Raw genomic sequence first — 15,524 nt, forward strand, 5'->3', positions numbered from 1 at the left:
TCCAACCATCTCATCTCTCCTGCCTTCAATCTTTCCCACCATCAGGATCTTTCCAGTGAATCAGTTCTTCTCATCAGGAGGCCAAAGTATTGGAGCTTCACCTTCAGCATCAGTCCTTCCAATGAAAATTTAGGACTGATTTCCTTTAGGATTGACTGGCTGGATCTCCTTGCAGTCCAAGGGACTCTCAAAAGTCTTTTCCAACACCACAGTTCAAAAGTTTCAATTCTTCGGCGCTCAGCTTTCTTTATGGTCCAGCTCTCACATCTGTACATGACTCCTGGAAAAACCATAGCTTTGACTAGACGGACCTTTGTTGGTAAAGTAACGCCTCTGCGTTTTAATATGCTGTCTAGGTAGGTCATAGCTTTTCTTCCAAGGAGCAAGCGTCTTTTAATTTCACGGCTGCAGTCACCATCTGCAGTGATTTTGGAGCCCCCCCAAAATAAAGTCTCTCACTGTTTCCATTGTTTCCCCATCTATTTGCCATGAAGTGATGGGACCGGATGCCATGTTATATATAGTAGCACATGTATATTCAACCCAAGTCCTGATTTATTTCTCACTTGCCACCCTTTCCCCTTTGGTAACCATAAGTGTGTTTTCAATATCTGTAAGTCTGTTTCTGTTTTATAAATAAGTTCATTTGTATCATTTTAAAAAAACTAGGTTCCTTCCACATATGAGTGATATGACATTTGTCTTTTTCTATATGAATGCCATCACTTAGTATAATCTCTAGGTCAATCTTTGTTGCTCAATTGGGACTTCCCTACTGGCCCTTGTGGTTAAGACTCCTGGCTTCCACTGCAGGGGGTATGGGTTTGATCCTTGGTTGGGATACTAAGATCCCACATGCCACATGGAGCAGCCAAAAAAATAAAAATAATTGTTTAAAAGTATATCAAACTTTAAGTCTAAAAATATTCTAAGAAAAGGTTCAACATAACCAGAAAGATATAACAGTTTTTATTTTGTGTGAACCTAATATCATGGTCTCAAAATATAGAAAGCAAAGTAAAGAAACGTTTGAGGAACTGAATAACCCACAATCATAGTGAGAGATTTTAACAACCTCTAGCAGTAATTTGAAGAAAGTGTGCAGAACCAAACCAATATGTATATAGAAGATTTGAACCCAGTCAGAAAATTTGATCTCAGGGATATGGAGATAGGTGTTTGTGTGTGGGTGTGTGCGTGCATGTCCACACATGCACGCACACACATACATATAGCACTGCCCTTCTGTATAGAGTACACATTCTTTTCAAGCACATGTATATGGAGCATTTGCTAAATTTATACATGATTGTAAAGCAAGTTTTAATGAATTTTACAGGTTTTAACTATTTAAGAGTATTTTTTTTTATCACAGTATGGTTAGAAATCACTAACCAAAAGATGAAAATTTTTAATTGTCGTAGATTAGCAAATTAAGCAATATTCTTAAAATAGCAAATGGAGAAATTAGGGTAGAAGTCATGAAATATTTTGGATGAAATTATTAAAATACAGTGTATCAAAACTTATAGAATACAGTCTAGATGGGAATTTCTTGTTTTAGATTACATACATTAAGCTTCTGCTTCTGATATGTAGAGTAAAATCTAATGCCCTTGCTCTTTCCACCATACCAGATAATTGTACCTCAGGGGAAAGTATTATATATTCATTTGATATTTATGGAGCACCTTCTATATGTCATGGCTACTATTAGGGTATATTGCATGGTTTCCCACCTTGTGCAGGGTTGACATTTTGTGACAGATTGTTCTCTTGTGGGGGGACGGTTATTTGCATTTCAGCACACAGTGTTTAGCAGTGAACTGCTGAACAGTATCCTGTTGTAATAACCAAAATTGTACCTTGGTTTTCTCAGTTGTAAAATGGGAGTAAAAGTGATACCCTCTGTATAAGGTTGATGAATAGGTAAGATAGGAAATGAGTACTTAGAGCAGTACCTGGCACATGCTAGAATACTGGAGTGGGTAGCCTATCCCTTCACTAGCAGATCTTCCCAACCCAGGAGTCAAACTGGGTCTCTTGCATTGTAGGTGGATTCTTTACCAACTGAGCTATCTGGAAGCCCTGGCATATGCTAGGCACTTGATATATGTTCACTATTATTTTCATTTTCAAATCATAAATATCTATGCATTTCTAAACTGTAATACTAATAATTTTGTGAGGAAGCTAAATGGGGCCTCTCTTTTCCATACTCCCAATCCAGATTCATGTATACTGGCAACTGTCTTTAAAAGGGTAGTATAAAGTTAACAAATAGGAAACGGGGCTACGTAACCCGTGTGATCACTTTCAATTCTCAAATATTGTGATTATATTTCTGTATTGATAGAAGAGAATGATTAGTGTATTTCATTGTGCTCTGGTACTTATATTTATTAATACATGTTTTAATATTGGTTATTAAAATAATTTTAGAACTTATAATGACTTATTGCAATATATTTTATTATAATTTTAAATTATTAAAGTGAGTGCTTTCAGTTTGTTTCAAACTTTAAGCTGCAGAAAGCTGATATATTAGTTTTCTTTCTCTGAACTGCACTCCATGGTAAACTTTTGAAAATGATATTGCAGTTGCAAATTTAATTGTAATTGGTGGCTCAGACAGAGAATCTGCCTGCAATGCAGGAGACCCAGGTTTGATCCCTGGGTCAGGAAGATCCCCTGGAGAAGGGAATGGCAACCCATTCTAGTATTCTTGCCTGGATAATTCCATGGAGAGAGGAGCCTCATGGACTACAGTCCCTTGAGTCGCAAAGAATCGGACATGACTGAGTGACTAACACTTTCTTTTAGACCTTTAATGAACTCTTTTAACAGATTAAAAAATACAACTATACAAAGCAAGTCCAGACCATCATTTACTCCTGAAATCATGAAAGGATATATATTATTAGTTAAAAGTAATCTGAACTTATATTTTGCACTGCTTTTAAATTGCAAAATGAGATAGAGGAAAGGAATTAATGTTTTAATGTATTTTAAAATAGCTTTAATGTTTTATCACAAAAAACAAACTTAAATATATGCTGTTTAATGGAGGAAAATTGGAATATAGTGAAAAGAAAAAATGCTGTCTTTCCCTAAGAATTATACCATTTTTCATTCCCAGCGTAACTTTAGGAAAACATCTCTTTTTCTACAGCCAAATAGTATATAATTTTCTTCTTTGTCCACTTTTCTTTAAAAAAGAAAATGACTGTAAGAATTGTGGCAGTTCTAGATACAGTTTAAGCCGTAGCTTCAAAACATTATTTCATTCACATTTGATGCTTGCTATGTGTTAGTCTCTTTGTTAGGTACTGAGGAGTCATTGTGGAACTAAGTAGGGTGTTTTATAGGTTACAGTTTAGTGGAAGAGATTTAAAAAGAAACTTAAAACTGTGCCAGATACTGTGAAGGAAACAAAGACCCTATATGACTAGTAGTAGAGATCTGCCTTAACCTGGGTGATCAGGAAGGTGACAGCCTTTTTAAGTACTGTAGAGCAAATTGGGTTTTTTTGAGATGTGAACTTTATTTTTATCATTGTTAATGCTTCATTAGAACCATTCACCCAACTGAGCTAATTAGATACGTATAAACAAACTCTAGAATAGTCAAAATATCAATTAAGATTGGATGGAGGGAGAACAAAGGAAGATATTTTGTAAATTCCTTAGGCTTAGGTAGAACTAATTTTTCTTTGAGAATTACTGTTTTAATCTTGTAAAAATTGAGCATAACTATAACATCTTGTTATGTTTATGATCTTATTCAGTTTTGAGTTTATTAGTTTTTTAGAGATTGATTTTATTTAAAATTGTTTAGATAGGAGTGATATTTTATCAGTTCTGTGCAATCTTTGTTACATGAAGTACAGATGAGAAAGCTAACACTAATACAGAATTTAAAACAGATACTATAAACTTGGTGGTAATGATGTGTTCAAATGAAATATTTTGATAATCAAGTGACAAATAGTTTGCACTCTATCTGAAATGGTGTGCATAAAAAGTATGTTTATATATGAAAGCATATCTTAATCTACTTCATGGTATGTATAAAGAATACAGTATTTTAATATAACTCCATAGTGAAGATTTTATCTTTAACTATGATTGTATTAGAACTAGAGATGTTTTCCTCTGTGAAGATTAATGTTACATGCTTCAAACTTGGTTTGGTTAATAATAATAAACTTCAAATATACTTTATTATAATAGGACTAGATGTGTTGAAAGATATTTAATTTACTTTTTAATAACTTAATTTACTTTTAATAAATTAATAAATTTTAAGTCCTTAATTTGCTTTTTAATAACTTCCTTTCAGCTGACAGTTGCGTTTCTTCAATTTATTTTTTTAATTGGAGGATAATTGCTTTACAATATTGTGATGATTTCTGCCATACATCAGCATGAATCAGCCATAGGTATACATATGTTCCCTCCCTCTTAAACCTTTCTCCCACCTCCCACCACATCCTACCCCTCTGGGTTGTCAGAGAGCACACAGTTGAGCTCCCTGCATCATACAGCAAATTGCCAGTGGCTATCTGTTTACATGTGCTAATATGTATCTTAGTCTCTCAATTAATCTACTTTCTTTGCTACTCTCTCAATTCATCCCACCCTCTCCTTTCCCCACTGTGTCACAAGTCTGTTCTCTGTGTCTGAGTCTTTATTGTTGTTCTATTGCTAAGTCCCGTCCCAACTCTTTGCAACTCCATAAACTGCAGCACACCAGGCTTCCCTGTCCTTCCCTATCTCCCAGAGTTTGCTCAAACTCATGTCCATTGAATCAATGATGCCATCCAACCATCTCATCCTCTGTTACTCCCTTCTGCTGCCATCAGTCTTTCCCAGCATCAGAGTCTTTTCCAGTTTGTCAGCTTTTCACATCAAGTGACCAAAGATTGGAGCTTCAGCTTCAGCACCAGTCCTTCCAGTGAATATTTAGGGTTGATTTCCTTTAGGATTGACTGGTTTGATCTCCTTACTGTCCAAAGGACTCTCATGAGTCCTCTCCAGCACCACAGTTTGAAAGCATCCATTTTTTCCACACTCAGCCTTCCTTATGGTCCAATTCTCACATCCATACATGACTACTGGAAAAACCATAGCTTTAACTGTATGGACCTTTGTCAGCAAAGTTGGTTTCTCTGCTTTTTAATATGCTGTCTAGGTTTGTCATAGCTTTCCTTCTAAGGAATAAGTGTCTTTTAATTTCATGGCTGCAGTCACCATCCTCGGTGATTTTGGAGCCCAAGAAAATAAAATCTGTCACTGCTTCCACTTTATCTATTTGCTATGAAGTGACAGGACCAGATGCCGTGATCTTAGTTTTTTGAATGTTGAGTTTTAAGCCAGCTTTTCACTCTGCTGTTTCACCTTCATCAAGAGGATCTTTAGTTCCTCTTCACTTTCTGCCTTTAGAATGGTATCATTTGCATAGCTGAGGTTGTAGATATTTCTCCCAGCAGTATTGATTCCAGCTTGTGAGTCATCCAGCCCAGCATTTAGCATGGTGTACTCTGCATATAAGTTAAATAAGCAGGGTGACAATATATAGCCGTGACATACTCCTTTCCCAATTTGGAACCAGTCTGTTGTTCCATGTCTGTTTCTAACTGTTGCTTCTTGTCCTGAATACAGGTTTCTCAGGAGGCAGGTCAGGTGGTCTGGTATTCCCATCTCTTGAAGAGTTTTTCACAGTTTGTTGTGATCCACACAGTCAACAGCTTTTGCATAGTCAATGAAGCAGAGAGGATCTTTTTTTTTGGAATGCCTTTGCTTTTTCTCTGATTCAGCGGATGTTGGCAATTTGATCTCTGGTTACTCTGCCTTTTCTAAATCCAGCTTGTACATCTGAAAGTTCTTGTTTCATATACTGTTGTAGCCTAGCTTGAAGGATTTTGAGCATTACCTTGCTCTCATTTGAAATGAGTGCAATTGTACTGTAGTTTGAGCATTCTTTGGCGTTGCCTTTCTCTGGGATTGGAATGAAAACTGACCTTTTCCAGTCCCGTGGCCACTGCTGAGTTTCCACATTTGCTGGTATATTGAGTGCAGCACTTCAACAGCATCATCTTTTAGGACTTTAAATACCTGAGCTGGAATTCCACCACCTCCACTAGCTTTATTTGTAGTAATGCATTCAGTGAGTCTATCTCTGCCCTACCCTACAATTTGCTGCCCTGCAAATGTTACATCAGTAACGTTTTTCTAAATTCCATTTATATGTGTTAATATTGCAATATTTGTTTTTTTCTTTCTGACTTCACTCTGTACAACAGGTTCTAGGTTCAATAGTCCATTGTTTATATGGACCAAAACTTCTTTATCCATTCATATGTCAGTGGACATCTAGGCTGGTTCCATGTCCCGGCTATTGTAAATAGTGCTACTGTGAACACTGGGGTGCATGTGTCTTTTAGAATCATGGTTTTCTCAGGGTATATGCCCACTAGTGGGATTTCTGGGTTATATGGTAGTTTTGTTCCAAGTTTTTAAGTGATGACTCCACACCCTGCATGTGACTCAGCAGTAGTGCCCTGCCTCCATGGCTTCCAAGCTTTGCTTCAAAAGCATTCCCTGTGGCCATATCTTCTCTCCTGTCTCCTCCTGCCATCTCTCTGAAGTGAAAAGCAGTCCTCACCCTGGGATTGCTCTCCAATCCCTACACTCCAGCTCCCAGCCATCACACGTTCTAGTGGACTTGCGTTCCTGTCTGGGGTATGTAGGGTCACGTCCCAGATTGTCTGTGTGGGTCTCACTCTATTCAGACTGTCACATATCAGCTGCTTCACTCTCCAGCAGTTTTGAATGCTTCCCCTCAGTCCCAACTGATTGCCCCAAATGTGGGGATCTCACCGCTGCTTCAGCTTCCCCACCTGCTGGGTGCATGTCTGACCCTGCTCACTCTGCTCTCTCTGCTCTTCTTTTTTCCTTCCTTCCTTCATCCTACTCAGTTTTGTGTGGCTCTATATATTCCTTTCTGGTGGTCAGGGATTCCTGCCAGCCTCAGCTCGTGCTCCACATGATCTTTTACATCTGATCTTCTGTGTTCCCGATACATCCATGAAGAGAGATGTGCCCCTTGTCCACCTACTTCTCCGCCATCTTGTGTCCTTCCTTCCTTAGGTTTTGAATTGACTTCCAGTTATTAAATGTATTGCTTCATACTGGTCAGTTTGTAAACCTAGCAGGGAAGGAAGTACATTTACTTATTTTGATATTTGGTTGTATTTTAGAGCAGAGAATCCTAGGTGGCAAGCTGTATTCCTGGTGAATCTGTAAATATCTGCTCCCTCAGCTCTATTTAGCTGTCCTTAAATTACTCTGAAAGGGAAAATAATTTAATAGAATTTTACATCATCTTTTTTTCCAGATACTGGCCAAAAGAAGACCCTAGACAAAAAAGATGGGAGAAGAATGTCTTTTCAGAAACCCAAAGGGACTGTTAAATATACTGTAAGTTATTTGTTTTGGAAAAGGTGATTTCTGTTTGTGATAGTCTTATTGAAGGTATTCTTTGTTTATACTGTAAATGAGACAAGGGTTCCTAATTTCCTTATTTTAAAAATCTGTACTTCACTGTCAGTAACTTTTACTAACAATGATACTTGTTTTTTAATTGTATTTAGGATTTTTTTTTAAGTGTGATATGAAGATAATTCTAGAAAATTTAATAAATAATAGTTTGCTGGGAGTTAAAGTTTCTGTGCTACAATAATTTTTATTAGATTGGGCTTTTAGGTAAGCACTTACTTTTTAAAAAATGTGATCTTCATTGTATTCCCAGCAATGATAGTGATAATGAGAATGACAGAATATGGAAAAAGCAAATTGATATTAATTTTCTAGAATAACCTCTCTCATTCGATTATTTGCACTGATACATAGCTAAGTTTCTCTGTTCTAGAAATGACTCTCAAAAATGTCCTTAGAGTCAGCTTTTCATATTTCTGGTTACTATGGAGGACTAAAGTGAGAAATCTAATCTGTGGTATGCTGCTTATTTGATTAAATGTAAGTGTTGTTAGATAATGTTAACATGTTATAAAGCAGTTATTTTAACTATAGTTTGTCTAATATTTTGTTATATCTGTATTAAGAAAATAGTAAGTTATACATTTGTGTCATCACAAAGCCTTCCAATCTTGGCTTGAGTCTTGATTATTTTTTATAAATTCTAAAAATTGAACAAAGTATCAAAACCTTGAGTCACACTTTATTTTCATAAACTGTGTAATTGACAGTTTGAAATTTTAATTATTTTTAAAAGGTTTGAAATGACATAATTTAGGGTAGAAATGTATTTACTACTATCAAAAGAATCTTCTCTCAAACATATTATAAACTTGAGTGTGCTCGTACCTTCTCTGCCTAATTGAGAAACTAAGAATATAAATTCAGACAGTAAACTCTTTAGTAGTGTAATTTGATGTTTCATTAAGGCATAAGACTTTAGGCATGGGGCATTTCATTGTCTACATATGTAATCACACAATTGTGAAGAATTATGAAATTTTAGTTGGTTTTGAATTCAAGAGCTTACCGATTTTTTTTTTTTGTAATTCAATAAAACTTGTGTTATTGGTTGCAAGTTGAAATTTAAATTAAGAATCGTTATTTTGGGGAAGAGGTTAATTGAAATTTGCAGTTACAATTGACCCTTTTTATCCTTGGGTTCTGCATCCACAGATTCAACCAACCATGGATTGAAATATTTTGGGGAATAAAATTCTAGAAAGTTCCAAAAAGCAAAACTTGAATTTCCCTTACTGGCCACTGTTTACTTACATTATATTAGTATTATAAGTAACCTCGAGATGATTTAATGTATATGAAGGACATGTGTAGGTTATATGCAAATACTGTGCCATTTTATGTAAGGGATTTGAGCACCTGTGGATTTTTGTATCTGTGGGACTGCTGGAACAAATCTCCCAGGATACTGTATTTTACACCTGTTTCGCTGGTTCTGCTCTTGTCGATTCCAAATGTGAGTGGTCCCTTGTATCTTTTCACTTTTCCATTTCCATTCTATTAGTCGGAAATCTTAAGAACTTTACTATCTGAAGTGAGACCCAAACTTTTTTCTATTTCTACCTTTCTAGATGCTTAAAGTTTAGGTAGAAATAGAAAAAGTTTGGGTCTCACTTCAGATAGTAAAGTTCTTAAGATTTCCGACTAATAGAATGGAAATGGAAAAGTGAAAAGATACAAGGGACCACTCACATTTGGAATCGACAAGAGCAGAACCAGCGAAACAGGTGTAAAATACAGTATCCTGGGAGATTTGTTCCAGCAGTCCCACAGATACAAAAATCCACAGGTGCTCAAATCCCTTACATAAAATGGCACAGTATTTGCATATAACCTACACATGTCCTTCATATACATTAAATCATCATATTTAACAAACTATAGAAAACCTTATACCAATTCTTTCTTCATCCTTGCCCAGTGCCTAGTTTTTTATTCCATTTACCATCAGTCTGTTGTTCATCCAGGTTGGCATTTTTGGATTTAGCATCAGTTGCTCATTAACGTTCACACCTGTGACATTCTACAACTACTACTGTATTACTACCTCATTCAGTCCATTCCTATATTCTCTTGAGTCTTATTTGAAAATCTTATACCTTAATCTCTTTTACATTTTTATTACTTTAAAGATTATCTACTCCTGTAGTATTTTATTGGTTTTTCTGCATCGATTCTCTTGTCTCATTAATCCTGGACCTGTTGCCACAAATCTAAGATGCCTCTCAGCCACATGACTTTATTGCTTTATATTGGTGGGCTTTTCTTAATTACTTCATTACCCCAATTAGTAATAATAGTGAAGATGAAATGTGCATTAATTCATATGAAAGAAAGTAATTTTATAAATTTTCAGATGTTACAGCAAAGTAAAATTGGTTTACAGAGAGCTTTTACATACATTATCTCAATAAAGTGAATGAAATACCGTCTCACTGCATAGATGAGAAAGTTTGCACAGAAGGAGCGGAACTAGGTTATTTATTCATGTCTTTGACATCAGTTTGGTTTTACAAACCTTAAAAGGAAAATATATATTTATTGGATATTTTTAGCCCCCCCACATTCATATCTACTTTTCCTGATTTTTCAAAGTCTATTACAGTCTAATTCAAAATACCCTATTAATATCATCCTTTTTTGAGATTTAACTCTAGTTATTTCCCTTCCTAAAATCATAAATTCATAAGTGTACTCTGGATATTTAGGTGGAAGTTACAAAATCTCACAAATGTGTTTTGTAACTTTTCTATCTCTGATATGTCGGTTCTATTCTTTCAACTTTGAATGTTCTTTTCCCTTTTCTCTACTTCTCAAATTCCTACCCCTTCTTCAAGATTTAGCTTTAAATCTTTTCCATAAAACCTTTCTTGGACATTTAGGAACAAATATGTTGTTTTATCTCTACTCAGCTTTTGTTGTATTTGTTGTTTCATTTAAACTGCTTTTCATCTTTTATATAATCTTTTTTGTCTTTCTTACTGTCCAAATAGATTATAAATCTTTTATGCAGTAAAACTATTTAATTGCACTTCATTTTGTTCTCTACAGAGCTCTCATAATGCTTTATTTATGGAGAATTCTAAAGGAATATGTTGACCAATCAAATGACATTTTTGTTTCAGGATAATTGGCAATTAAATCTCATAATTTAAGATTTCTATAAGTATGATTCATTAAGATAATACCGATTCACAAACATATTCCTCAGCTTTGGTTTGAATATATTTTCTAATTTATCCATTTAAATGACAGGTTACGTATATAAAGATTACTAGAAATAGCATTTCAAGTTTAGTACAACATGCTTTACTAAAGTAAAATTACTTTATAAAAGTTATATATATTTTTAGAAACTATAGTATATTGCTTTAAAGCTTTTGTAAGATGAAAATCACTTGTGTTTTGTAAATTATGGTTTGTATTTTGAAATTGCTTGAAGTAGAGAACTTCATATAATTGTAATGTATGATGGTAAAGCATATACTCTGATAATAGATTGAGACTAATTGTTAACAAACGCAAAATTTCTCAAGCTATTCTATCTCTAAAGATGGAAATACAGCACTTACCAATCAAATGTAAGATTGTTCCATAGACATATTAATGATCATTAAACCTTATGGTTTAGATTTTCTCTTTTGACACATTAATTTCTTTTTCTTTTAAACAGGTTGAATCAAGGGATTCTTTGAATAGTATAGCCCTGAAATTTGATACAACGCCCAACGAACTTGTTCAATTAAATAAATTATTCTCCCGAGCAGTTGTTACTGGACAGGTATCATTTTCTAAATGCGTTGATGGTTAGAAGCATTCAGTTGTTAAGACAGAGTGTCCATTGCAATATAGTTAATTTAAGAAGAATAATTTTGTGCGTACTTTGAACAAATCATATTGGTTCTAGAAGAAAAGATTAAATGTCACTTATATCCATGTGAATTTTTAATATTAATGAAAATAACTAAATTGTCTTTTCAAATATAGTTTTAAAGAGCTTTTAGAAGTGTTCAAAGCAGGACATGTATATGATAAAAAATTCAAACTTCTTTAAGGGTAATTGACTTAAAGTTTTCCTTTTCCAGAAGCAACTGTAGTTACTAGTTTGTATACCCTTCCAAAAATACTCTGGCCCTTTCTTCTTTTTTTAAAAAAATAATTTTGATCTGGAAAAATGTTCTATTTATGCATAACTCCGTCTCAGACTTTCTCATGTATCTAGAATGTTGCACTGTACCAGTATACAGGTATGCATTGGAAATACTGTGGATTTGGTTCCAAACCACTGCAGTAAAGCAAATATCACAGTAAAGCAGGTCACAGAATTATTTGGTTTCCCAGTGTGTATAAAAGTTATATTTACACTGCACTGTAGTCTTTTAAGTGTGTGATAGCATTATGTATAAAATAAGTATATACCTTGATTTAAACTGTAATTTGAGTGAACTTTATTGCTAAAAAATGCTAACCATCATCTGAACCTTCAGAGAGTCATAATTTTTTTTGCAGTAGTCACTGATCTCATATCAGCATAACAAACATAATAGTAGTAAAATGTTTGAACTATTTCAAGGATTACCTATTGTAACACACAGACAGAAAATGAGCACATGCTGTTGGAAAATGGCACTGATAGACTTGCTTGACTCAGGATTGCCACAAACTTTCAACTTGTAAAAACGTGGTATGTGTGGAGCACAGTAAGGTGATGCACAATAAAACAAGGTGTGCTTATATTGTGATTTAACTAAGCACGGTAAACGTTAGATTTTCTGCTTTTTTTGCTATTGTAAACATTGCTGTAAGGAACACTCTTGTTTATATCTTTTTTGTTATATTCAGGTATATCTATAAAGTGAAGTCCTAGACATAAAATGGCTCAGTTAAAGAATGTGTGCATTTTAAACTTTGCTGGCTGTTCCCAAATTGTCCTTTAAGAGGAACACCCATAATTTATAAGGATCATTGTTTCCCTTCACTGTTGCCCACAGTCTGTGTTATCAAACCTATCTAAATTAAATTTGAATCTTTTTAAACTTTGTTAAAGATTATTTCAGTAATAAGATACTTTTAATCTGAAGGTTTTAATTTTTAAAATTTATTTCTCAAGGATATTGTTAATGGTGTTTTCTTAGAGAACAGCATGTGATTATTAATATTTTAGTTTGACTGAATCTTTATGTGAATGTGTTCTCTCAGGTTTTATATGTTCCTGATCCTGAATATGTCTCCAGTGTTGAGAGCTCTCCATCTCTAAGCCCCATAAGTCCTCTGTCACCAACATCATCCGAGGCAGAATTGGAGAAGACCACTGTAAGTTTCCCTTCTTTACAAAGCTATCAAGAAATGGCACTGTATATATATCATCATTATTTAATCTTAGTTTAACTATGGCTAGAATAAAATTTTACCTCATTTTGTTAATTAAATTTGTAAGTCCCAATTTTTAAAGTAAACATTCTTATTAAATCAGATTGCTTAAATTAACTTACTGTTAGTGGTGGTAGTAATCCAAAGATATTCATCAGCCCTCTTATAAATACCACGTAATAATTTATAAATATCATAATAATTTAAATATTTAATAAGTTAATCATATACTATCATGTTGGCTATCTTATAAAAATGACAACACTGTACCTTTGTGACCCCATGGACTATGGCCCACCAGGCTGCTCTGTCCATGGAATTCTCCAGGTAAGAATACTGGAGTGGGTAGCCATTCCCTTCTTTAGGGCATCTTCCTGACCCAGGGATCAAACCCAGGTCTCCTGCATTGCAGGCAGATTCTTTACTGTATGAGCCACCAGAGAAGCCCATGAAAGGAATATATTACATTTATTCTTATCATCGATGAAAATGGAAGTGAGGTTCTAATGATAGGTATTACTGGACCAAACGATGCAGGGATACCTTTTTGAACATGGCCATACCATTTTCTCATGGGCCTTAACAAAGTGCTGTATTCATAAGGGGCAATGACAAAGGAGAGTAGTGTAACCTTAGGATAGTTTAATTTAGCTGTGTTCCATACACTAAAACATAATTGTGAAAAGCTTGACTGTAGTATTTTGCCTGACTAGGAACCTGTGGGGTCCTTTTCTTGTCCTTTGCTTTAACCCAAATCTGCCTATTAAGTGGCTTTATTGAAAGGCATAAGATCAAAGAGAAGAGAGTGCTGAGGCTCAAGAGAGCAATAAAATCTACATGAAAATGCTGTCTTCTTCACTTAGCCATGTTGGTAAAAGAGAAGGAAAGAACAATAAAGCCGTGAAACATTTTTAACCTTTAGTGTCTCAGCTTCTGTCAAAGGTGGCCCCAAAGTGTCCTCTAATATGACTAGTCATATGGATAAATTCTTTCTCCCTGAGATGAATCCAGGAAAGCGGTAAGAAACATGAGTTCTTGAAGTTGCCTTTACCCATGTGATGATCACCACCTACTGTCTGATTGTGCGCAATCGTCAGAAATAATTCTTTTGAACAGTAATTTTATAAACTTTAGTTATATCTTTTTAAAGCTAGAAATATATTCATTACTAGCCTCTGAGATAATATTCCCATGTGACTTTTTATATACAATATTTCAAGTGCTTCTGTCTCTATATTGTAATTATTGAATGTATATTTCCCACACTCTGTGTGTAAGTTCCTTAGAAGCAAGGATTTTATGATCTTATGTTTTATTTGATATAATTCATCTGTATTATATTAATTCAAATACTGTTTATTAGTTTTTAATATGTTTTCCCATAAATTGTCAAAAGTTTGTATTTCTAATATTCACTGATTGGTTTCCTGAATGTTCAGCTTTTTAAGGGCTTATTTATAAGGCTAAAATGTTACTGCCATAAAGGATCTTTTTTGGTTTTTTTTAATATTTTATTTTTATATAAAATATAATCTTTGGGAATTATCACACAGTCCCCCCTCATGTTTTCATATATTGATGAAGAAATGTGGAAGAAGATAGAATGAAAGTGAGAGTAAGTATATGCTAAAGAGCTAAAATTTACTGTATGTCATATAAAATTCTAAGCAATTTAAAAGAATTTCCATCTAAGCCTAACCTCAAACTTAAGAGATAAGCGCCTGGCCTGGCTGTCTTTGTTTTTCCCTCTAGACCTATTCTACAGCCTTCTTCATCCTTTTAGGTGGTAGCCTGCATCATGGATGGGCCACCCTGACCTTTCATTTCTGTTGGTTTTGGTCTTCTGAGAACACTAACAGAAGATAAGAGGAACAGAGGAGGAGCATATTTATTCAGCTGTCTTCCTACAGGGTCACTCCAGAGTGGCTGCATTCTTCAGCAGCTAATTTCTTGTCATATGACCATTTCCACAGAGCCCTCCCTGTCTGTCTCTCTCCCTTACTTCTTGGGCCTATGGGTGACGATGAAGCCTCTGTTGTTTGCCCTAAATTTTCGTATACACTGTATACCTTTGTAAATAGTTCCATTATTATTACTATCCTAAAATCATTCAAATTGGTGTGCCATCTGTTTCTTCTAGTATATTAACAGTACAGTACTTATTTTACAGATGAGGAAACTGAGGGAGAAAGGTTAAGTACTCTTGCGTCTATCACTCAGCTTGCTAGTATCTGAATCAGGATTTCAAGGCAGGTTAGTCCAGAGTCCGTGTTTTTTGAATTTCCACTTTATAGCTGGAAATTGGTAACTCAGAAACTACTGTTGCTCAGTAAATATTTGGACCCAGCTCCTAAAGATAGGTAATATTTAATCATTGTAAATGTAGTGAGACCTATCACTTTCGTACTGTGAACGTTTCTTAAAAAATTTTTTTTAATCTGTCATTCTTTTATAAATATAGAAACCTTCTTTGTTTACTTCCTTTAATTTCTGTGCATCTTAAAATTTATTTATTATGCTAATGTCATTTTAGGCTAGAGCTGCTAATGCGATATACTCAGTATAGAATTCAGAGGAAAAATGTTTAATATAAGT

General features: G+C 34.6%; 1 protein-coding gene across 5 annotated transcripts in view; it reads left to right on the plus strand.

Annotated features, from left to right (window-relative positions):
* OXR1 (oxidation resistance 1) overlaps nucleotides 1-15,524 on the plus strand; it is a 550,155-nt gene that overhangs the window by 463,135 nt on the left and 71,496 nt on the right. For all 5 annotated transcript variants that reach the window (XM_070382170.1, XM_070382171.1, XM_070382172.1 and 2 more), the window contains 3 exons: nucleotides 7,399-7,481; nucleotides 11,233-11,340; nucleotides 12,759-12,872. In XM_070382170.1, coding sequence (XP_070238271.1) covers nucleotides 7,399-7,481; nucleotides 11,233-11,340; nucleotides 12,759-12,872 — 305 coding nt within the window. The remainder of the gene's footprint in view (nucleotides 1-7,398; nucleotides 7,482-11,232; nucleotides 11,341-12,758; nucleotides 12,873-15,524) is intronic.

Source organism: Bos mutus, chromosome 14, assembly GCF_027580195.1.
Source record: "Bos mutus isolate GX-2022 chromosome 14, NWIPB_WYAK_1.1, whole genome shotgun sequence".
Taxonomy (NCBI): domain Eukaryota; kingdom Metazoa; phylum Chordata; class Mammalia; order Artiodactyla; family Bovidae; genus Bos; species Bos mutus.